This window comes from Schistocerca nitens, chromosome 11, assembly GCF_023898315.1.
Source record: "Schistocerca nitens isolate TAMUIC-IGC-003100 chromosome 11, iqSchNite1.1, whole genome shotgun sequence".
Classification (NCBI taxonomy): Eukaryota; Metazoa; Arthropoda; class Insecta; order Orthoptera; family Acrididae; genus Schistocerca; species Schistocerca nitens.
In genome coordinates, this window is record NC_064624.1 from 149,629,619 (window position 1) to 149,654,048 (window position 24,430).

General features: G+C 41.5%; 1 protein-coding gene across 3 annotated transcripts in view; it reads left to right on the forward strand.

Moving 5' to 3' along the window:
* The window catches only part of LOC126213328 (peroxisomal carnitine O-octanoyltransferase), a 313,022-nt gene that overhangs the window by 14,512 nt on the left and 274,080 nt on the right, over nt 1-24,430 (forward strand). For all 3 annotated transcript variants that reach the window (XM_049941018.1, XM_049941019.1, XM_049941020.1), the window contains exon 2: nt 17,903-18,131. In XM_049941018.1, coding sequence (XP_049796975.1) covers nt 17,920-18,131 — 212 coding nt within the window. In that variant the 5' untranslated portion in view covers nt 17,903-17,919. The remainder of the gene's footprint in view (nt 1-17,902; nt 18,132-24,430) is intronic.

Genomic DNA, 24,430 nt, shown 5'->3' on the forward strand with positions numbered 1-24,430 from the left:
CAATCAGAGCTGCTAGTGTTCCAAGATTTATGGACAGCATTTTACCAGTTTTTACTATCTCTGTTACTGTTTCTTTGACTGAATGCTCATTTTTGAAGCTCGCACTTATTAAAAAATATCTCTGGAATTCTTGACCCAAGGCAGACATAGTGAACTCAGCCTGCTTAGTATCTAAAGTGAAAGATGTAACTGAAATTACCAATATTTTTGCATCACAGAAAGCGTGTCGCACGATCCAGTTTCACTAGAGGTCAAAGCAAGTACAGTGACATTTTATAAGTACAAGTACATCGAACAACAAATACACTACTGGCCATTAAAATTGCTACACCACAATGATGACATGCTACAGACGCGAAATTTAACTGACAGCAAGAAGATGCTGTGATTTGCAAATTATTAGCTTTTCAGAGCATTCACACAAGGTTGGCGCCGGTGGCGACACCTACAACGTGCTGACATGAGGAAAGTTTCCAACCTTTTTCTCATACACAAACATCAGTTGACCGGTGTTGCCTGGTGAAACGTTGTTGTGATGCCTCGTGTAAGGATGAGAAATGCGTACCATCCTGTTTCCAACTTTGATAAATGTCGGATTGTAGCCTATCACGATTGCGGTTTATCGTATCATGACGTTTGTGCTTGCGTTGGTCGAGATCCAATGACTGTTAGCAGAATATGGAATCTGTGGCTTCAGGAGGGTAATACGGAACGCCGTGCTGGATCCCAACGGCCTCGTATCACTAGCAGTCGAGATGACAGGCATCTTATCCGCATGGTTGTAACGGACCGTGCAGCCACGTCTCACTCCCTGAGTCAACAAATTGGGACATTTGGAAGACAACAACCATCTGAATGAACAGTTCGACGACGTTTCCAGCAGCACTGACTATCAGCTCGGAGACCACGGCTGCGGTTACCCTTGATGCTGCATCACAGACAGGAACACCTGCAATGGTATACTCGACGATGAACCTGGGTGCACAAATGGCAAAACGTCATTTTTTCAGATGAATCCAGGTTCTGTATACAGCATCATGATGATCGCATCGGTGTTTGGCGACATCGTGGTGAACGCACGTTGGAAGCGTGTATTCGTCATCGCCATACTGGCATATCACCCGGCGTGATGGTATGGGGTGCCACGGGTTACACGTCTCGGTCACCTCTTGTTCGCATTGACGGCACTTTGGACAGTGGACATTACATTTCAGATGTGTTACGACCCGTGGCTCTACCCTTCATTCGATCCCTGCGAAACCCTACATTTCAGCAGGATAATGCACGACCGCATGTTGCACGTCCTGTACGGGCCTTTCTGGATACAGAAAATGTTCGACTGCTGCCCTGGCCAGCACATTCTCCAGTTCTTTCACCAACTGAAAACGTCTGGTCAATGGTGGCCGAGCAACTGGCTCATCACAATTCGCCAGTCACTACTCTTGATGAACTGTGGTATGGGCAGCTGTACCTGTACACTCCATCCAAGCTCTGTTTGACTCAATGCCCAGACGTATCAAGAACGTTATTATGGCCAGAGGTGGTTGTTCTGGGGACTGATTTCCCAGGATCTATGTACCCAAATTGCGTGAAAATGTAATCATATGTCAGTTCTAGTATAATATATTTGTCCAATGAATACCCATTTATCATCTGCAGTTCTTCTTGGTGTAGCAGTTTTAATGGCCAGTAATGCAGAAGTGTAAGCCTGTGCTTATTGATACTGAGTGTCAATCACTAAATGTATTTAATTCTTAATAACAGTTACTGGTATTAACGATGTGGGAAAAGACAGATTGCTACTTATCGTAAGGAAGACACGTTAAGTTGCATACAGGCACAGTCAAAAAACACATACATAAAGCTTTCGGCCACAGCCTTCATTAGTAAAAGAGAGGCACACGTGCACAAGCAAGCACACTTCACACTCACACGACCGCCAACTCCAGCATGTCTGCAACCTAACGTGTCTTCTTTATTGTAAGTTGCAATCTGTCTGCTCTGGCCGTTGTGGCCAAGCACTTCTAGACGCTTCAGTCCGGAACTGCGCTGCTGCTACAGTCGCAGGTTCGAATCCTGCCTCGGGTATGGATGTGTGTGATGTCCTTAGGTTAGTTAGGTTCCAGTAGTTCTAAGTTCTAGGGGACTGATGACCACAGATGTTATGTCCTGTAGGGCTTAGAGCCATTTGAGCCATTTTTTGCAATCTGTCTTTTCCTGCATTGTTGACATTCCGACCTGCAGTTTCCACTGTTTGCTTTACTGGTATTAATAACCATTTTTAGTGCTTTGAAGGTAGTGAATATATTATCCTTTCTTATATTACATTGGATTGTACAACACATTACATTAAATTTTCACTTCTACTTGCTGTAATTAAAATTATGGAAATTACTCCAGAATGAGGAAATTACTGATGGGTTATACATTATATTGTAGGGGGAGGCTGACTATTTTTACAGGCAGGCTCGTGTCGCATACATTACACTTCAGCTATCTCTCTCTCTCTCTCTCTCTCTCTCTCTCTCTCTCTCTCTCTCTCTCTCTCTCTCCTCTCTCTCTCTCCTCTCTCTCTCTTTCTTTCTCTCTCTGTGACTCTCCCTAAACTAGATTTATGTGGTTGCTCCATATTAAAATGCAACTGATGTGTACATTCAGATCTTTGCCTATCACAAATTCCAACTGTTTGTGTGCGGTATATTATATTTATTTACATTGAGGGTCGACTGCCAATGCCTGCACCAAGCAATGATCCTTTACAGATCTTGTATTTCACAACATGTTTGTAGTGTACAAGAGACATTGAACGTGGACTGGTGAGTGGATTTTACCTGAGGAACAAATCCATCAGGACATCTAAACGTCTCTAATGTTTCCCTAGTGGACTGTCAGTTATGTGATTTTGAATTAGAAACACAAAGGAACAACTGCAGCTAGCCTGAGACTGCACAGTCCTCTTGTACTGATGGAGGACAGGCACCATCTAGCATAATGGAGAGTTGAGTGTAAAAAATCACACAGAGTCAGTGGAAGGAATTGTTTGTGAATTCCAAAGTGGTACTAGCAGTCCGTGTAGCACAGTGGCTGTTTGTAGGGAGTTAAAAAGAAAGGGGAGACAATTTAGGTGACGGTAAGAATGATGCTGCTGCACTGTGGAGACTGGAAATGAGTGGTTTGGAGTGACGAATTATGCTGTACCGTGTGTATCCTCCGGCAGTGCAGTGGAAGGGTTTGTGTTTCACCGATGCCTGTAGAACTTTACTTGCTGTGACGTGAGGTGCCGTCAGTAAAGTTTGGAGGGGGTGGTGTTAGGTTTGAGGCTGTTTTCAGTGTTAGGGTATGGTCACTTTATTGTACTTAAGAAAACATTAAATGCAGAAGGATGTGAACATACGTTACAGCATTGACTTCTGTGTACAGTGGAGGAACAATTCCAAGGCAGTGATTGATTGGTCACCTTGTCACATTTATGCAGCATGTGTGAGGCAGTGGTTTGTGCACAATAACATTCCTGAAATGTGCTGCCCTTGCCCAGAGTCCCTACACGAAACCTGAGGAACATCTTTGGGCTCCAGGTGTGAGCATTCAAAATCACTAGCACCTATGGTTTTTGCTGTCGAGGAATAATGGGTTACCATTCCTCCACAGACATCCAGACACCTCACTGAAATTGTCCGCAGCAGAGTTTACATCACCATAAAGGTGAAGGGTGGACACACCCCATATTACTGTCCACTAGTAGGTGTCCAGATATTTTTGATCAGAGTGTATATACAACAGTACCATATACAGACAGCCACAGGGAGCTTTTGACATTGTCCATTAGATCATTTAAATATACAGAGAGGTCCAAAAAAATGTAGCCACTGTTTAAAAGTCCATAACTGGCAAACTAATTGACGGAGTTGTCTCATCTTTGGTAGTGTAATAGTTTGTAGTTCTGGCAATCGCCACACAAGCGTTGTATTGCGTTGGTTTGTTTTGTCAGATGACAGTCGCCAGATAGTCAGTGTTTTGTTCTTAGTTGCACCTAGTTACTCGAGTAAACATGGCTGGCGCAAGGCTTACATTCGATGAAAGGAAGTCAGTTTTAAAGTGGTATTTTAAGTACGAAAACATTAATGTGGTTCAATGGCAATGGCGAAATGAGTATCAAACAGAGCCACCGACACGTTTAACGATTCGTCGCATATGAGACAAATTTGAAGCCGAAGGCTGTGTTAAAGATGTACACAAACAACGATCTGGACGACCTGTAACAGTGACAAGTTCAGCTAACTCCCATTGTGTGTTACAACAATTCACTCGCTCACCACAGAAGTCTGTGAGGCAGTGTGCCCGTGAAACTGGAGTGAGTCGCTCAAGTGTTCCGCGAATTTTGAAGAGCAAAGTGGAAGTGCTACATCCCACGATTGCTACACGCAGTGAACGAGGACGACCCAGATCATAGAATGGAGTACTGCGAGTGGTTTACTAATATGGTGCGCAACAATGAAGAGTTTGGAGAGATGACTGTGTGGTCTGATGAGGCACAGAATAAACTCAATGGTACAGTAAATCACCACAATTGCATCTACTGGGCTGCCGAAAATTCGAACGTCCATGTAGACAAAGCCGTGAATTTGTCAGCAGTAAATGTGTGGTGTGGGTTGTCTTAGTGGGGCTCGATTGGGCCATTCTTCTTTGACGGCACAGTTACCGGTGAGGTGTACCTTCAGAAGCTTCAGACATCCAGTTTACCTGCCATCTGAGACTTGTATGGAGACTGAAGAGTTTACTTTCAACAAGATGGGGCCCCAGCCCACTACCAAAATCGTGTTAGGGCGTATCTTGACGAAAATCTGCCAGGAAGATGGATAGGCCATAGAGGTGTCGTGGAGTATCCACCACGTTCCCCAGACCTAACCCCTCTGGACTTTTACCTGTGGGGAATACTAAAGGACATCATTTATCGACAAAAGCGACACACATCGGATGAACTTCGAGAATCCATCGTACATTCGTGTGCAAATATCCAACTGAACACGTTGCAGTCAGTAGTTCGTGCTGCAGTTCGGTGGCATCGTTTGTGTGTGGATGTTAATGGTCACCATTTTGAAAACCCACAGTGATATCTTTTAAGTTGGACTTTAAGCTACACTTTCACCAAAAATAAGACAACTCCGTCAATTAGTTTGCAAGTTATGGACTTTTAAACAGTGGATACATTTTTTTGGACCCCTCTGTATAACGAACAGCGACATTTTCATTCATTGTGTTCTGCAGTTCCTATGGAGGAGGAGAAGCTACAGGAATGTGAGACAAGTAAAGGTGTACGTTCTGGGTTACCAGTTCTGCAAATCAGGGCATTTCAAACACATCAGGGAAATTCGGGAAAAAAAAAACAAAAAAAAAAGAAAAAAAACTGGAAAATCTCATTTTTGTCTCAGTAGCATGAAATAGTTTGTTTACTGAAATGTCATGCTTTGTCACTGGCTGGGCGCAGCTGAGCACGTACACCGCTTCCCTACTCTCTCATTCATCTGCTTCTCCCCTCCCTTCAGATTGCAGTCACTGCAGCCGCCACTTCTTGTCACTAGCCTAGCAGCTGCTGACGAATGGCAGGGAGGTGTGAGAACCGGTTTGTTCGGATCTGATTCTCAGAGCTTGTCGACGCTGCAGCCGGAGACGACGGTCGTGTATGCCCGAGTTGTGTCCGAGTGATCGTACAAATGTGTGTGCGCTCTCATTTTCTGACAAAGGCTATGGCCGAAAATTTAGTTGTATGATTGTGATTGTCTTTTCTGTGTGCCTGTCTGTGGCTCAGCAATCGTCCTTATCGTGAGTTGCTACCTCTCCTCATTGGTATTGATTCTCAGAGTATTTGCACAAGTTATCTGTCGCGTGGGTGATCACCGCAGTCTCATTTCGTCACTACGGTGTCTGTGACGTGAATAGCTGCTCGCAGGAGTGGCCCTCTGTGACAGGCCAAAACTGCAGGCTGTTTCTGCTGTTATCTCTAACGGATCGGGCCTGGCGATCCGAAGCCCGTAGTTTCCCACTAATGTGTGGGCTCTGCCTGTTGGATCTAGTCTCTGCAAGCTGGGTCTGTCTGTGTGTGGCGTAATGTGGCGGATTTTTGTGGTTTATCCGCGGACCCAGGACTGCGGTGCTCTTCGGCAGACCGGAGGCCGCAGGCGATGGATTTCAGGAATTGTGACTGTCTCACCGCAAGTACGAGTACTTCGTACAGTGTGGCATTTCATAGACAGTTTATTTATTCTAGTACATTCTTGGCATTTTGTAAGTAGTTTATACAGGGTGTGTCAAAAAAATGTATACACACTTTGAAGCGTCATAGAAAATTTATTTTCCGTTCTACAATGTTAAAAATCTGGAAATGGAAAGCTTAAGTCCAATTGGAAAAATTAATGTATTTTGCAAATTTGATTAATGTTCAAACTGGTGGCCTTCAGCATAAATAAATTTCTGAGTACGAGTCACCACCGATTCCGTACATCGTACCAAAGTGTTCGACGAGATTTCTGCGCACACCGCCTTAATCTCATTCCGAAGTGTGTCCAGGTTATGTGGTTTACATTTGTACACCTCATATTTTACTGCGGCGTGAGGTCTGGAGAGTGTGCAGGAAACTCGATTGGTCCCCTGCGTCCTATCCACTGGCCTGGCACATTGTGATCCAGGTATGCCTGTACGTCCCTACGATACTGTGGTGGGGCGCCATCTTGTTGGAAATAAAACTCACCGTTACCGTACAATGCACGAATGGCAGGGAATATGGAGTCGGCAAGCGTTGTCAGGTACGTTTCTCCAGTAACAGTACCTTCAAAGCGGAAAGGCCCAATGAGTCCCCTTGCAGACAAACCACACCACACATTTACACCACGCAAATTCACAGCCTTTTCAACTGCAATGTGAGGATTATCTTCAGCCCATTACACACAATTGTGCCTATTGACAGTTCCATTGAGTCTAAATGGGCTTCATCCGACCAAATTATGCTACCCATAAATCGCGGTTCACGTCTCACCATCTCCTGAACCCATTCACAAAATTCTAACCTTCGATCTGGATCGTCGTCTCTTAGCTGTTTCACCAGCCTTGGAATGTACGCACGAAACTTGCCTTTCTTCAGAATGCGTAGCACACTACTAGCACTTACATTACTCTCACGTGCTGCTTGCCTTGAAGATTTTTGAGGCGAACGCTGAAACAGTTCCGAGACCGCAGTTTTGGAATCATCACTTGTAGCTGTACGAGGTCGCCCTGATCGACCTTTATGCACATCACACACTGTTCCATGAATTTCGAATTTGTCTCGTAGACGTGTAATTGTTAACCTTGAAGGTGGTTCTGTATCATACTCACTTCTCCACTGTCTTCGAACCGCAGCTACATACTCAAACTTCCAGTACCACTTAATTATCTGCTTCAGCGCTTCAAAGCTCAAACGCACGTCCGCCATGTTGCAGTTACTTCCTTGCCACTTGTACCACCTATTGAAGAAACATAACATTACTTTCTCACATATATTTAACCTTGTAGAATGTGAAATAAATTGTCTATGACAGTTCAAAGTGTGTATACATTTTTTTGACGCACCCTGTATATTATAAAGTATGAACGATAAGAAGAATAAAATTGTGTACTCCTCTGTTTTTTGAAAGAAAAATCACACAATACCTGTAGAATAATAGACATAATACAGCGGGTAATAACCGACAATAACAAACAAAACATTTTATTGGCGGTCACCTACATTGTTGGTTTACACAACTCTTCCCCCACTTATACATTTCTTTCAAGAGGCCTACTTTTTTTCTGAGGCTGTTTCTCAAAGCAATGAACCTATTTTAAATCTGTCTTGCGACTCCAACAAAATGCATATTTTTGTCACCAAATGTGTTTCGCTTTACTGAAATAAAATGACTTCAGTGGTTTTAATGAAACATATATACCATTGGCTTGCTTTCTCCATCTAAAAACAGTTCATTACAAAAGATGTTGATGTTAGTACTTAAGATTTTTGCTCAACATTTAGAAATACAGAAATCCTTACAATTTTTTTGTCAACTTATGACTTTACTTACCCTTGAGATCTCAAAATTTGTCAGGGAAAAATGCTAAAACTTGTCAGGAAATCGGGGAGATATCAGGGAATTTCACTTGTTGAAACTTGTGGCAACCCTGACATTAAAAAAAGACAAGGAAATCGTATAAACTTAATCCATATACTGTTGGAATAATAAACTCTCACTATACCGCTTATTGATATTGAGCTCATGCCAGATAAATTTAATCAACTAAACTAGAAAGGAACCTGATACTTTGTGAATATACTAAATAACACCTGATGTTTGTATGCTGTTGAAAGCTTAATAGTTACCTACATTTTTAACTACAGAGTTTATGCTACACTGATACTCACATTCTGTTAACTGTTAGTATTGGTTTCTGCTGAATTAAGCTATCTTCATATTTAGCTCTAAACTGGAGGAACTTTGCTTGTAGGATGTTCTCTGTCCGAGTCAAACAAATTGGAATTACAACTTCCTGTTATTCGATGTGTAGTTTTCAAGGTATTTCAGTGTCTTCAGCTTGACTGAACACATGTATGTATGTAGATGTAAACGTGCGTTGAGACAAAACCATATTAAAAAAAACACAGAAAACTGATGACAGGTGGTGTTGGAGGCCAAGGTACAGGATGTGCTCTTCCTATCCATCTCGGACCATTCGGCGCATTGGATGTCATCTTACATCAACAGCAGAATGGGTCAGTTGCACATCATACATGTACCGCATTTCCCAACCGTGATGTATATGAAATTTAAGCAAAAGTAGATGAAATTTATTAAAAAGTTTATATTTCAAACACATTTTTTTCCATCTAGTGCAATATCATATACTGAAGCCAGTGTCAGTTCTTATCCACAAATTTGGTCATCTAGCAAAAAGCTCATTTTTCTGCCCGTGTTTACTTGAATGAGTCTCCTTCTGTCAATATTTACCTTATTAATTTATGCTACTCCCTGTTGATTAAAAAAAAGTTTGTCCAATTTGTCAATACAGGATAAGTTAATTTCATTATACCGTGTTTGGAATATAAATCAGGATGTAAGTCTTACATTGAAATTTCACTGATATAAATCTTCCTTGTAAATCGTCAGAAGATCTGTTAGTTTACTCGACTTGCTGATTGTGTTCCTTGGTAGCCTCCCCCTTCTCAAAGTTCACTCATTGATTGCAAGGCTTCTGAAGTGATTTTTAAAACAATCACCAACAACATCACAGGAATAGATTTTCAGTGATGTGTGCGTAACACTGTCAATCACGATTTTGATCAGTAGGCTACTAATGTTCATAGGTTTCATACATCAGATCAGTGAACTTGCATACAACTTTCATTACTACACTAGTATAGGTTGCCACAGAGTTTTACAAGATGGATATTGGTCGCCAACTCAGTGCATGAACAAACAGTTACAGGATATATAGTGGTCGTGGCCTTTGAGTGCTAGCTGCCGATTGACTGTGTGTTTATCGATGACACCTATGTGAGGATGGTGTACGAGGTGCGGCTAGAAAAAAACCGGACTGATGCTGGAAAAAACATTTATTTACAATTTCATGTTATCTCCTTCAATGTACTCTCCTCCTCGGTCTCTACACCGCTCCATACGAATTTTCCACTGTTCATAGCAATGCTGCAGATCATTTTCGGTAAGTCCATACATTACTTCCGTCGCTTTTTCTTTTACTGCTTCAACAGTCTCAAATCTAGTTCCTTTCAAAGCTGACTTGACTTTAGGGAAAAGAAAAAAGTCACAGGGGGCCAAATCAGGTGAGTAGGGTGGATGATCTAAGATGGGAATGTTGTGTTTTGCCAAAAACGTCTTCACTGACAACGCACTGTGAGCTGGGGCATTGTCTCGGTGAAGGATCCGTGACTTTTTTCTCCACAAATCGTTCCGTTTTCTCCGTACTCGCTCACGTAGGGTAGCCAGGACGCTAATGTAGTAATGCTGATTCACTGTTTGTCCCTCTGGTACCCAATCAACGTGCACAATCCCTTTGATGTCAAAAAAAACAATCATCATTGCCTTGAATTTCGATTTTGACATTTGTGCTTTTTTTTGTCGTGGAGAACCAGGAGTTTTCCAATGCATCGATTGGCGTTTAGTTTCGGGATCGTAAGTAAAAAACCACAATTCGTCGCAAGTAATAACATTTTGTAAGAAGGTGGGATCACTTTCAATGTTTTCCGGGATGTCAGAACAAATCATTCTTCGGCGTTCCTTCTGTTCAATTGTGAGACACTTTGGAACCATTTTTGAACACACTTTGTTAATGTTGAAACTTTCATGAAGAATCTGCCTAACACTTTCCTTGTCAACTCCTGTTAACTCAGACACTGCTCTGATTGTTAAACGGCGATCTTGTGGAACAAGTTTACGGATTTTTTCAATGTTTGCATCAGTTTTTGCTGACAATGGTCTGCCAGTGCGAGTGTCATCACTGGTGTCTTCGCGGTCATCTTTAAATCGTTTAAACGACTCAAACACTTGTGTTCGCAATAAACAATCATCGCCGTACACTTGTTGTAACATTACAAACGTTTCACTTGCAGATTTTCCTAGTTTGAAACAAAATTTGATGTTAACACGCTGTTCTTTCTGTACACCCAACATTTTCCGACGCATAGACAAAACGTCAACTACTTAAAACAGACGCCACGGGCAGACTGAGTGCAGGAGGCAGATGAAACTCGAGCAGTAGGTGGAGCGAGAGTCACGTGACAGGCCACGTGACTTTCAGCCTTATTGCATTCGTTTTATTGTTTCACCAGTACTAGTCCGGTTTTTTTCTAGCCACACCTCGTATAGTGGTCATGGCCTTTGAGTGCTAGCTGCCGATTGACTGTGTGTTTATCGACGACACCTATGTGAGGATGATGTATTTAGGGCAGTTATCATAAAGTGTTAAAATAGCATGCTAATAAATTTTGTATAGTAACACAAAAGATAGGAAAAGCATGGAATACGAGGGTGGTTCGCAAAGTTCTTGGAATGGAATAGAAAAAAGTACTTACATCACTGAGTTGTTTTTTATTTTTCGTTGTAGTCTCCTTGTAGATTAACGCACTTGGTTCAATGATGTTCCAGTGTCTTGATCCCATCTCGAAATTGAGTTGTCTCCAGGCCTGCGAAATATTTGTCAACTCCCGCTATCAGTTCTTTGTTTGAAGTGAATCTTCATCCATGAAGAAAAATTTTCAGTTTTGGGAAGAGCTGGAAGTCTGATGGATGCATATCGGGTGAATAAGGTGGCTGTGGCAACAATTCATACTTTAGCTACGAAGTCTTTCGCGACGTATTTCTTGAATAAAAATCTCTCGGTGTACATGCCACGTCGATTATGGATAAAGCTCCGAGCTTTCGACCACTACCTCCGTGGTCGTCGTCAGGGCTAAAACTGACTGTCGTGAACTAGCGAGGTTCTGCCGGTGAAATTAAATCAGTATTGTCCAAGAAAGTTAGACACGATGCCAGCCATATACAAGAAGAGGACCAACACATAGCGTGGCTTCCTTTTTGCGGTGCTACAACGAGCAAGATAGCCAGAGTCCTGAAGAGGCAAGGAATAAAACCAGTTTTCCGACCACCTAGGAAAATTAAGGAAATGTTGAGATCAGTCAAAGATAGTCTCGGCTTAAGAGTGCCGGGAATTTATACTATTCCTTGCGAATGCGGCAAGAATTACGTGGGCCAGTCTGTAAGAACCGTTGCCGACCGCTGCATCGAGCACCAGTGCCACCTAAAATACAGGTATTTGGAAAAATCAGCGGTGGCTGAACATAGCCTGCTTAACAAGCATAAGATTTTATTTGAAGAAACCAGAGTAATAGCCCACGCATCGAATTACTGGGACTCTGTGATCCGGGAAGCAGTCGAAATTAGACTCAGCGATAATAACTTTAACAGAGACAACGGCTATGCACTTAGCAACACTTGGAAGAGTGCACTGGATAAAGAAAAATCGCAGAGAAAAACTTCTCGCACTTTACCTCCCGATTCGAGGGATGGTGCTGCAAGCAACGCGGGATAGCAACTACATCTATGGAAGTAGAGGGCACCACTTCACTACGCGCCATATCGCTGACGTATTCCAGCCAATCAGAAGCCGTCCTTTGCATATAAAAGTGGGAACCTCGCTAGTTCACGACAGTCAGTTTTAGCCCTGACGACGACCATGGAGGTAGTGGTCGAAAGCTTGGAGTTTTATCCAGAATTGACGCGGCATGTACACCGAGAGATTTTTATTCAATTCATACTTTAGTTTGTGTAATTTTGCCACGGCGATGGCACATGCGTGCAGGCGCGCACTGTCTTGATGGAAGATGACTTTCTTCCTTGCTAAACCTGGCCTTTTTTCACATATCATATGTTGTAATTTGTCCAGGAGGTTAGAATAATATTCTCCAGTAATTGTTTGCCCAGTGGGGAGATAATCTACAAACAGAATCCCCTTCGCATCCAGAACACTGATACCGTGACCTTTCCCATTGGAGGAATTGTCTTTGCCTTCTTTGACGGTGGAGAATCAGCATGTTTCCACTGTTTTGACTGTTGTAGTAGTGCACTCAAGTTTCATCTGTTGTCACAAACTGGCACAAAAAATCTTGTTCTTTTCTCCTAAAATGAGCCAAACATTGTTCCGATATTCCATTCTCACGCGTTTTGGATCCAGCATCGAGAGTCACTGCACCCATCTTGCAAATAATTTTTTTTCATTTCTAATTCTTCAGTGAAAATGTGATATACCCTTTCAGATGACATCTGGCAAGTGTGCGGAATTTCAAGTTTTTTCTATCGGTGATCCTCTGTGACTGTTTTGTGCACTTTTGCAGTGATTTCTGGAGTAGTGACACATCTCTGTTGACCACAGTGTGGATCATCATCTAAGCTCTTCCGACCAAATTTAAATTCATTTGTCCCTTGGCAACAGTTGATACCTTGCTTTATGATGTACTTACTCGCTGCTTGAATCTCAATTTTTTTTTTTTTTTTTTTTTTTCCATCATCGCAAATCAATATGCGGGAACGACAACAGAGCCACATTACCACCACAGCACTCTTACAAGAGCACTGACGTGGCACGTGTTTACGGCAACAGTCCGGTGAATATCACGTGGACAACTCGTTGCGCTAGCACTGACCTCTCGTTGTGATTCCGAGAACTTTTCGAACCACACTTGTACAAATATGCACAAGGTAGGGATGCTGTTTTGGTTAACATTTCATTTAATATACTCAGAAAAGTGTAAATTGTCATTCTATTTTATGGAGTGGAAGTTGGATTGTGTGCTGGGAGAGCGAGGTGGCGCAGTGGCTAGCGCACTGGACTCGCAATCGGGAGAACGACAGTTCAATCCCGTGTCTGGCCATCCTGATTTAGGTTTTCTGTGATTTCCCTAAATCGCTCTAGGCAAATGCCGGGATGGTTCCTTTGAAAGGGCACGGCCGACTTTCTTCCCTGTCCTTCCCTAATCCGATGAGACCGATGACCTCGCTGTCTGGTCTCCTCCCTGAAACAACCCAACCCTATTAGACTGCTAAGACTTGTCTAGGAACACTGATTTTGTAATTGAAATATTTCTTAAATCAAGATAACAATGAAAATAAATTTTTGACAATATAATGTAATTGCTTAGATAAAAAATCTCCTCTCCAAGTGGCAGCAGGACAACACAGGTACATAAGTAAGATTTTATGTATGCAAGATTTTGGAGCCAGTGGCTCCTCCTTCAGGCAGAAGTGTTGAAGGGGAAGGAAGAGGGGTGAGTAGAGAGGACTGGAGAGATCTAGGAAGAGGGGTAGAGTTCAGAAAAGTCACCCAGAACCCGGGTCAGGGTCTAACAATACCACCACTTGCAAAGTAGGTTAGAAATCAGATTAATAATGTTACTCACACAGCATATGTTCGCTTTATTGGGCAACAACAAAGTTATTGACTGTGGATGGTATCGTCAGAACGGAAATAATGAAGTCACTGTAAAGAAGTCATTAATTTTGGCACTTATCTTGAATGGATTTCCACGTAGATTTCGTCGAAGTTGTTATGGCTCATCTTGTCGATTCTAGGGTGATTCCACTTTGACTCCTAGAAGGTCCAGATCTGTATTTTAGCAATATTTGAAAACCTAACAAATGCGGTTTTTCAGGAAATTCTTAATGATGATACAATCCCAGATCAGAACAATGGTATGGTAGAAATAATTTTTGACTTGGTGTTCACGATCCACATTTTTATTAAATTTTTGTAAATTCACATATACTTCTTCTTAATTGTCACATCATCAAGAAAGCAGTTTTGTATCAATCTTCATATATTTAATTTCCACTTTAACCAAACACAAGACTTGACTGTTCTTTTACTAGGCGAAATAACAACTTAACTTCTGCAAAGTGAAACAAAGACCGCTCTGTGCACATTCGTGCCAAAACGGTTACAAGTAAGTCAAAGATTATGACAGTCTCACAGAAATGAATATGCACGAGAACCATATCACTGTAATATATCGATACATCGGAGTACATATACATTAATAAAACCAAATGTGAATATTGTCACAAAAATATGTCTGTTACGTCGCAGAAAAGTAGTACGATATTACTGGTATCGAGAACTGGGGTTGGAGTGCCGTAATGGTCACGTAAATAAAGAACCATTACAGTGGGATGAGAAGGAAAGAAGAGCATCGGATGAGATTTGAAAATCTGAGAGCTTAAGAGTGGAAGATAGGCTAGAGACGTGTAAGATCTCAGGTTTTCAAATCTCATCTGGTGCTGTGCCCAACAATCAGCCTTTCCTTCTCATCCCATCTGGGGTTTTGGGTGACTTTTTCAAACCCTACCCCTTTTCGTAAACCTTTCCAATCCTTTTCCTTCACCCCTCTTCCTTCCCTTTAACCAGACACTAACTCTGAAAGTGTTCATGCATGAAACCTTTTTTTATATATGTTTGTTGTCCAGCTGTTACTTGGTGAGGAGAACTTTTTTATGTATCCAATTACATTATATTGTCATAAATTAAGATGTTATTCTGGGAAAACTGTCTATCTTTAACAACAACAAAATTAGGACTAACAGACAATAACACTGAAATATTGAAAGGTTCACATTCAAAAATATTTTACCAGTCTAGAAACCGACAATTTCGAATGTAGGTAACTTTTGCAGTACACAGATTTCAGAAAAGGTAAGATGCTGTGTATAAAGGGGAGAATAAGTACTTTTGAATTAAGGTACCGGTATGCCAATCCTAGAACAGACAATTATCAGTGGGGTCAAATTTTGAAGTGCACTTGATTTTAGTTACTTGTAAGTTCCGGTATTACTCAAAATAATTTTTTTCTCAGTAAACTGTTATCATCAGCATCGTATTAACTGTGTACTGAATAACAAGATTTTCAAAATTACAGATTGGATAAGAAACGTTTTTGGGGGTGTCCGGATACTTTTGATCACATAGTGTATGTTATTACACCTCTGTTCAAAAATATATAGTTGGTAACTTACAGACATTTACATGAGTTTGAGTAAAAGATTGATATTTGTTTTAAGTCCTTTGTACACTCATTACAAGAATATGAATTTATAGTTTCCAATTTTATAAAATGAGATAATTATTTGAAATGTTTTAATTTCGCCTGGAAGATAGAGCAAATAATAAAAAAAAGTGTATATTTTAGGAGTGTGATCACAGTAATTGGGCACTCTGTAGCAGTTTATACAATACCGTGCATCATCACAACCTTCAGTGCAGCACGCTACATCCTTGATTACATTGTGGTGTCTCATCTGTGATTGTATTATTCAAAGGCATCAGAGACCAAAGTCAATCAGAAAAATTAACCAGTTGAAACTCTTCTGTTACTATTGTTCTCAAATACCAAATAGATTCAGACATTGACTGTAACTGTAATTTACTCCAAAAAAATGAGTATGCTGCAATATTTCAAAAGTTGTTTGAGAACGAGAAGTGTAAAAATTTTACTTATCTGTTATACGGTTGCTCTTGGCGAATATAAAGTGCGGTTATTCCATTAAAGTCTTGTATTGTTGCCTTTCATGTACTAGGAGCGGAGGTGGCTATTGTATGAATTAACTTCAACTTCCATTTTGCATAGCAATATTAATTTATTTATAATATCTCTCTCTGAGCAACAGAACATTGAACTCAAACTTCAACTTGTACACTTTGTGATTAAAGTATCTGGACACGTAGCTGAAAATGACTTAAAAGTTCGTGACACCACCCATCGGTAATGCTGGAATTCAATATGATGACGACCCACCCTTAGCCTTGATGACAGCTTCCACTCTCACAGGCATATGTTCAATCAGGTACTGGAAGGTTTCTTGGGGAAATGCAACCCATTCTTCACGGAGTGCTGCACTGGGGAGACGTATCGATGTCGGTCGGTGAGGCCTGGCACAAAATCGGCGTTCCAAAACATCCCAAAGGTGTTATAAAGAACTCAGGTCAGGACTCTGTGCAGGCCAGTCCATTACAGGGATGTTATTGTCGTGTAACCACACCGCCACCGGCTGTGAATTGCGAACAGGTGCTCGATCGTGTTGAAAGATGCAGTCGCCATCCCCGAATTGCTCTCCAATAGTGGAAAGCAAAAAGATGCTTAAAACATCAATGTAGGCCTGTGCTGTGATAGTGTCACGCAAAACAACAAGGGGTGCCAGCCCCCTCCATGCAAAACACAACCACACGATAACACCACCGCCTCTGAATTATACTGTTGGCACTACACACACTGCCAGATGATGTTCAAAGGGCATTCGCCATACCCGCACCCTGTCATTGTATCGCCACATTGTGTACTGCGATTCATCACTGCACACAATGTTTTTTCTACTGTTCAATCGTCCAGTGTTTACGCTCCTTACACAAAACGAGGCGTCATTTGGCATTTACCGGTGTGATGTGTGGCTTTTGAGCAGCAGCTCGACCACGAAATCAAGTTTTCTCACCTCCTGCCTAACTGTCATAGTACTTGCAGTGGGTCCTGATGCAGTTTGGAATTACTGTGTCACAATCTGGATAGATTTCTGCCTATTACACACTATGACCCTCTTCAACTGTCGGCGGTCTCTGTCAGTCAACAGACGAAGTCGGCCTGTACGCCTTTGTGCTGTACGTGTCCCCTCACGTTTCCACTCCACTATCATATCGGAAACAGTGGACCTAGGGATGTTTAGGAGCGTGGAAATCTCGCATACAGACGTGTGACACAAGTGACACCCAATCACCTGACCATGTTCGACATCGATGAGTTCTGTAGAGCAGCATCCCATTCTTCTCTGTCATGATATCTAATGAGTACTGAGGTCACTGTTATGGAGTACCTGGCAGTAGGTGGCGGCACAATGCATCTAATACGAAAAATGTTTTTGGGGGTGTCCGGACACTTTGATCACATAGTGTATGTTATTAAACTTCTGTTCAAAAATATGAAGATAGTAACTAACAGATTTTTACATGAGTTTGAGTAAAAGAATGATATTGGTTTTAAGTCCTTTGCACACTCATTACAAGAATATGAATTTATAGTTTTTAATTTTATAAAATGAAATAATTATTCGAAATATTTTAATTTTGCATTGTGATTGTAAAAACTAAGTTTAAACAGAACATTAATAGCTAGATTGAATGTGACAGGATCATGGACATAATTGTTATTTATACGTACATTATTTCAAAAATAAATCGATAATGATATGTCTGAATTTCACATACGAAAGTGACAAAATGAACAGATTGATACCATATTGCAGCGTACCATAAAGAAAATTATGCAGTTGAGTTTCATGACGTATTGCAGAGGGGAGCACTGGGAAAATGGGAATCTGGAGCAGCAAGGGCAGCAGTGGAGATGGCGTGGCCATCGTGACGGAGGCTGTGGGGCCGCTGTCCGCTGGAGCGACCTTGCCGCTGACTGCGGGCGTGCGCGCACTGTACGTCGTGCCGGAGGGAAGCGGCCAGATGACGTTCGGGCAGGACGAGTTGCTGCCGCCGCTGCCCCTGCCGTCTCTGGAGCACACTGTGGAGAGGTGAGTGTCGGCACGAGGTTGCTTTAGATGTGTCTGGTAACTGACACCACTTCGGTCATCAGTAAACTGCCAATACCAGATATCAACAACATACTCTAATGTATGCCGACCTTGGGAAAGGTCAGATTGGATTCCGTAAAAATATTCTAACACATGAGACGATACTGACCGTACGACTTATCTTAGAGGATAGATTAAAGAAAGGCAAACCTACGTATCTTGCATTTGTAGCCTTAGACAAAGCTTTTGACAATGTTGGCTGAAATACTCTCTTTCAAATTCTGAAGGTGGCAGGTGTAAAATACAGGGAACAACATGCTATTTACAATTTGTACAGAAACCAGATGGCAGTTATAAGAGTCGAGGGGCATGAAAGGGAAGCAGTGGCTGGGAAGGCAGTGAGACAGGGTTGTAGCCTCTCCCCGATGTTGTGCAATCTATATATTGAGCAAGCAGTAAAGGAAACAAAAACATTCGGAGTAGGAATTAAAATCCATGGAGACGGAATAAAAACTTTGAGGTTCGCCGATGACATTGTAATTCTGTCAGAGACAGCAAAGGACTTGGAAGAGCAGTTGAACGGAATGGACAGTGTCTTGAAAGGAGGTTATAAGATGAACATCAACAAAAGCAAAACGAGGATAATGGAATGTAGTCGAATTAAATTGGGGGATGCTGTGGGAATTAAATTAGGGAATGAGATGCTTAAAGTAGTAAAGGAGTTTTGCTATTTGGGGAGCAAAATAACTGATGATGGTTGAAGTAGAGGATATGAAATGTAGACTGGCAATGACAAGGAAAGTGTTTCTGAAGAAGAGGAATTTGTTAACATCGAGTATAGATTTAAGTGTCAGGAAGTCGTTTCTGAAAGTATTTGTATGGAGTGTAGCCATGTATGGGAGTGAAACGTGGACGATAAATAGTTTGGACAAGAAGAGAATAGAAGCTTTCAAAATGTGGTGCTACAGAAGAATGCTGAAGATTAGATGGGTAGATCACATAACTAATGAGGAGGTATTGAATAGAACTGGGTAGGAGTTTGTGGCACAACTTGACTAGAAGAAGGGATCGGTTGGTAGTGCATATTATGAGGCATCAAGGGATCACCAATTTAGTATTGGAGGGCAGCGTGGAGGGTAAAAATCGTAGAGGGAGACCAAGAGATGAATACACTAAGCAGGTTTGGAAGGATGCAGGCTGCAGTAGGTACTGGGAGATGAAGTAGTTTGCACAGGATAGAGTAGCATGGAGGGCTGCATCAAACCAGTCTCAGGACTGAAGGCCACAACAAAAACAATAACAAGAACAACAACAATGATTTTCGAAATGGAATGTACCATGCATTTAGCTCCAACAGCATTTTTGCATTCAAAGTCTGTTAATTCCTGTCCTGCAGCCATAATCACTCGAAAGCCTTTTGACATGGTTTGACCTGAGTTCAAATGACAAGTCTGCTGATGCACTGCCCTTTTATACCTTGTGCACACAATACTACCACCATCTGTATACGTGAATATTGCTGTCCCATGCCTTTTGTCACCTCAGTGTATTTCAGCAGATACTGTAGTTTCACTGTCCCATAAAATTACTGGCCTCGTCATTTTTCATATTGCGATTATATTTGAGGCAGCGTTTGGTAATTGTTGAGCATGTGTTGCTGATGTTCCGTGTTTTTCTCCTCAACTGTTCTAATGGACTGCTATGCTGCCCCCTCCTTGCACGTGATGTTGATAGTTGTCCTGGATTAACCCACGATTTTTCCCGTTTATGATTCTTAAAATAAATCCATTTTTCATCGCCAGTAACAATTTGATGCAAAATTGATTTTCTTTCATGTCTTTGAAGCAAAATTTGACAAATGGTTTTTCGGTTTTCCATCTGTCTTTCATTCAATTCATGTGGCACCCATTATCCACACTTTCGGATCTTTCCCATAGCTTTCAAACGGTCAGAAATTGTCTGTTGTGCAACAATTAGCATTGCTACCATTTGCTTCTGACTCAAAGAATCATCTTCATCCAATATTGCTTGCAATTCGGTGTCTTCGAACTTTTTTGTGGTTTTCCACGTTCTTCATTTCTTACATCAAAATCATAATTTCTGAACCGTTGAAACCATCTTTTGCATGTTGTTTCTGATAGAGCACGATCGCCATATGCCTCGACAAGCATTTGATGTGACTCTGCAGCACCTTTCTCCGAATGAAAACAAAAAATTAATGCTTTTTGCAAATCATCACTTTCTGATACAAAATTCGACATTGTTAACAGGTTGAAAACATGCGATGTTGTTTGTTCCATGACTTGATGTATACTAAACATCTTTGACAGATGTCGTACCAACCAAACAAAAAAAAAATTAAGGCTCGTTCACAACAAATGTTCCCTATCGACACATTTGTATCTTAACGCTCATTTCATACCGGTACACCTGGTAAATGTCTGGGTGAAAAAAAAAAAAAAAAAAAAAAAAAAAAAAAACATTTAATGGGATGAGCGTGTGGAAAAGTGGTAGTATAGGCAAATAGTAGACTTCAGTTCGTTGGCAGAATTTTGGGAAAGTATGGGTCATCTGTAAAGGAGACTGCGTATTGGATGCTGGTGCAACTTATTCTTGAATATTGCTCGAGTCTTTGGGATCTGTACCAGGTCAGACTGAAAGAGGACACCCAAGTAATTCAGGGATGGGATAGATTTGTTACCAGTAGGTTTAAGCATCACATAAGTGTTGTGGAGATGCTGTGGGAACTCGAATGGGAATCCCTGGAGGAACACTATTGAGAAAATTTAAAGAACTGGCCTTCGAAGCTGACTGCCGAACGATTCTGCTGCCGCCAGGAAACGTCGCACGTAAGGACCGAGAAAATAAGATACGAGAAATTAGGGCCCGTACGGAGGCATATTGACTGGCATTTTTCGCTCTCTGTATTTGAAAGTAGAAGTGGAAAGGAAATGGCTAGTAGTGGTACGTGGTTCCCTCTGCCGTGCACCATATGGTGACTTGCAGAGTACCTATCTAGATGTAGATGTAGAAACTCAAAGCACCAGCACATTGGAAAGTTACGTGATACACGAAGCAAGCTGTGAAGGAGCATTGTCACGTCTAACACTGTGGAATGGTGTTACAGCTACTTCTGGGGTGATTTCCCGACGGTGAAGCGAAGTGTCCATTGACATAATACATCATGATAGAGCACAGTAGAGCCTCATAGCTTCTCTGTAGCTGTCGCTGTGATTATCCCTGCAATACCTATCTCAGCTACATCATCATTTTTACCTAGCAGTCACACAGTCTTCCATCGAGTGATCAGTCACAGTGACTTCTCGCTGAAAAATCGTGAGGCATGTGCGTACTTATGGCCTCAGTTCAGTGAGTAGTAACTAGTGTTTCATGAGATATTTTTCTCTAAATACCTGTTGTTGTTGTTGTTGTTGTTGTTGTTGTGGTCTTCAGTCCTGAGATTTGTTTGATGCCGCTCTCCATGCTACTCTATGCTGTGCAAACTTCTTCATCTCCCAGTACCTATTGCAACCTACATCCTGCTGAATGTGCTTAGTGTATTCATCTCTTGGTCTCCCTCTACGATTTTTACCCTCCACGCTGCCCTCCAATACTAAATTGCTAATCCCTTGATACCTCAGAATATGCCCTCCCAACCGATCCCTTCTTCTAGTCAAGTTGTGCCACAAACTCCTCTTCTCCCCAATTCTGTTCAATACCTCCTCATTAGTTACGTGATCTACCCATCTAATCTTCAGCATTGTTCTGTAGCACCACATTTTGAAAGCTTCTATTCTCTTCTTGTCAGAACTATTTATCGTCCATGTTTCACTTCCGTACATGGCTACAATCCATACAAATACTTTAAGAAACGACTTCCTGACACTTAAATCTATACTCGATGTAAACAAATTTCTCTCCTTCAGAAACACTTTCCTTGCCATTGCCAGTCTACATTTTATATCCTCTCTACTTCTACCATCATCAGTTATTTTGCTCCCCAAATAGCAAAACTCCTTTACTACTTTAAGTGCCTCATTTCCTAATCTAATTCCCTCAGCATCACCCCATTTAATTCGACTACATTCCATTATCCTCGTTTTGCTTTTGTTGATGTTCATCTTATATCCTCCTTTCAAGACACTGTCTATTCTGTTCAACTGCTCTTCCGAGTCCTTTGCTGTCTCTGACAGATACCTAGGGAGCTTAATAAAGTTAGTACAAGCACCTTGCCTGACATCCTTCCCTCCCGTTCTAATATTAGCATTAGCGAGACACAAAAAATCTTTGTCTCTCCCCCATCTGGGTAAGACAGATCATCCCCTTATTGCAGGTTCCTCACAGGAAATCTGCCTTTTAACCCAAGGAGCCCTGGCTGTATTATCCCAGCAAAACATCTGGATGCTTCCTGATGGCCATTTACTTTCTTTCTGGTGAGAATTTGCTGTAAAGTCAGACTGTAACAGGCCCGGGAGTACAAAAAAGGATGGGATGGTACCTTTAAACTGTTTGTTGTTTCTGAACCGTGCGCCCTGTCCACTCCACGTTCCTTGTCACTGTTCGACGTCTGGTATGAACAACTATACTATGAGACGATTAAAGGAAAATTGCAGGTTGCGCTGTTTACATTGTAATTCGGAAGTGTTATCCCAATTAATGGATGATTAACAGTCCACAAAATCATTCGGACGAGTGTACACGTAACCGACACGACGCGGGTGATTGTTGATGATGCGGAAGCCGAATGATCGCACGAAAGTTCTTACGCTTGTCACGCATACACAGATATTTGGTATCAGTCCTCCTTGATGCTAGTAATGATATTTTCACACTGTTCATAAAGTTAGTTTTTCAGTTCTCACTTGTACAAGCTTGCGCGGCACGGTTGATTGTTGATGATGCGGAACGTGATGATCGAACGCACGTTCTCACACTCACTACAAGACACTGGCACTTGGCTGCAATCTTTTTGTGGCAAATAGTTTTACTGATTCACATTAATTCATTCTTGGAGACTGAACACAGCACAGATGATTGATACAGTACAGTACAACACATAACAGGAGTATACACAAAAACGTTATCAGCAGCACTGCTCATTTTTAAATTACTTCTTGACGCACTTTCTTCTGAACCATTTCAATATATCATCACTTTAATAGCACTTGTAGCAACACTTCAACTTCCATACTAACAATGCCTCTCACATGCGGAGCTACACGCTACACAACATATCAGTTCCGTGTCCTGTGCTCGGCTCCCTAGAAGTGGCTGCCCGCAAAGATACTCCACAACTAAACCAGCAATATGGCAGTACACTTACAAGACGTGTTGGCTGTCAGTGCTGTTGCATGTCTGTGGTACATAATTTGAGCTTGTATTAGGTCAGAAAATAGTCACATGCAACCAAAATATTCAGTTAGCATCAGTGAGGCTGGGTGAGGCAGAATGGAGGGTGGAAACATCTAGGTGACACACAACCTTCACACCCAACCTAGGCCTCAGATTACACCACACATCTATCTTGTCGCCACAGCATACATTTCAAAAGATATTAACGGTGTTCTGTTCTTTTCCTGTTTACAGAAGTATGACATCATATGCTACAATATCATTATGTCACGGAACAGAGCCGACATTTGGTATCGGAAGATTTACTTAATACGGATACGAGGTGAACCTACCTGTAGATTAATGTTTCTTCTCGGTAGTCACGCCACTGGTCCTTTAGCTTAAAATGTTCATTACAGGATTGTATCTCTTAATCAATAAAAAGAAAAGTCCAGTAGCTCTTTTCAGACGTTCACACAAAATTATTTCGCATATTTATTTATGGAGTTTGATTCCCGTCGCTAAAGATCGGGCCTGATTACAGATCGAAAATGTTTATGTAGATCTCCTTGTACTCACATTTGATTACCTTTAAATTATATTCTGCCGAAAGGATGAGAATTCTGAATTAATTGGCATACAAACTAATTTTTCCTATTGCAGATCAACAAATCATACACGAGGCACACAGAATGACGATAATTGTTTAAGATACGGTGACATGTTTACAAATGTTAATTGTTCAAGTCTTTCACTGCTTATAATAGTCAATGCTTATATCACCAAATAATCCTGAGGCTAGTTCAAACAATAGACTACACAGTGTAGAGAGTACTGAAATTCTGGAACAAGTTACATACTGACCAAGACTTAATTCTAAGAAAAACCAGAAGCGTCATACACAGAATTATGCATTTCATCCTTGCATACACACGCATTAGCATATAATGTAATGTTGGTTATTTGAT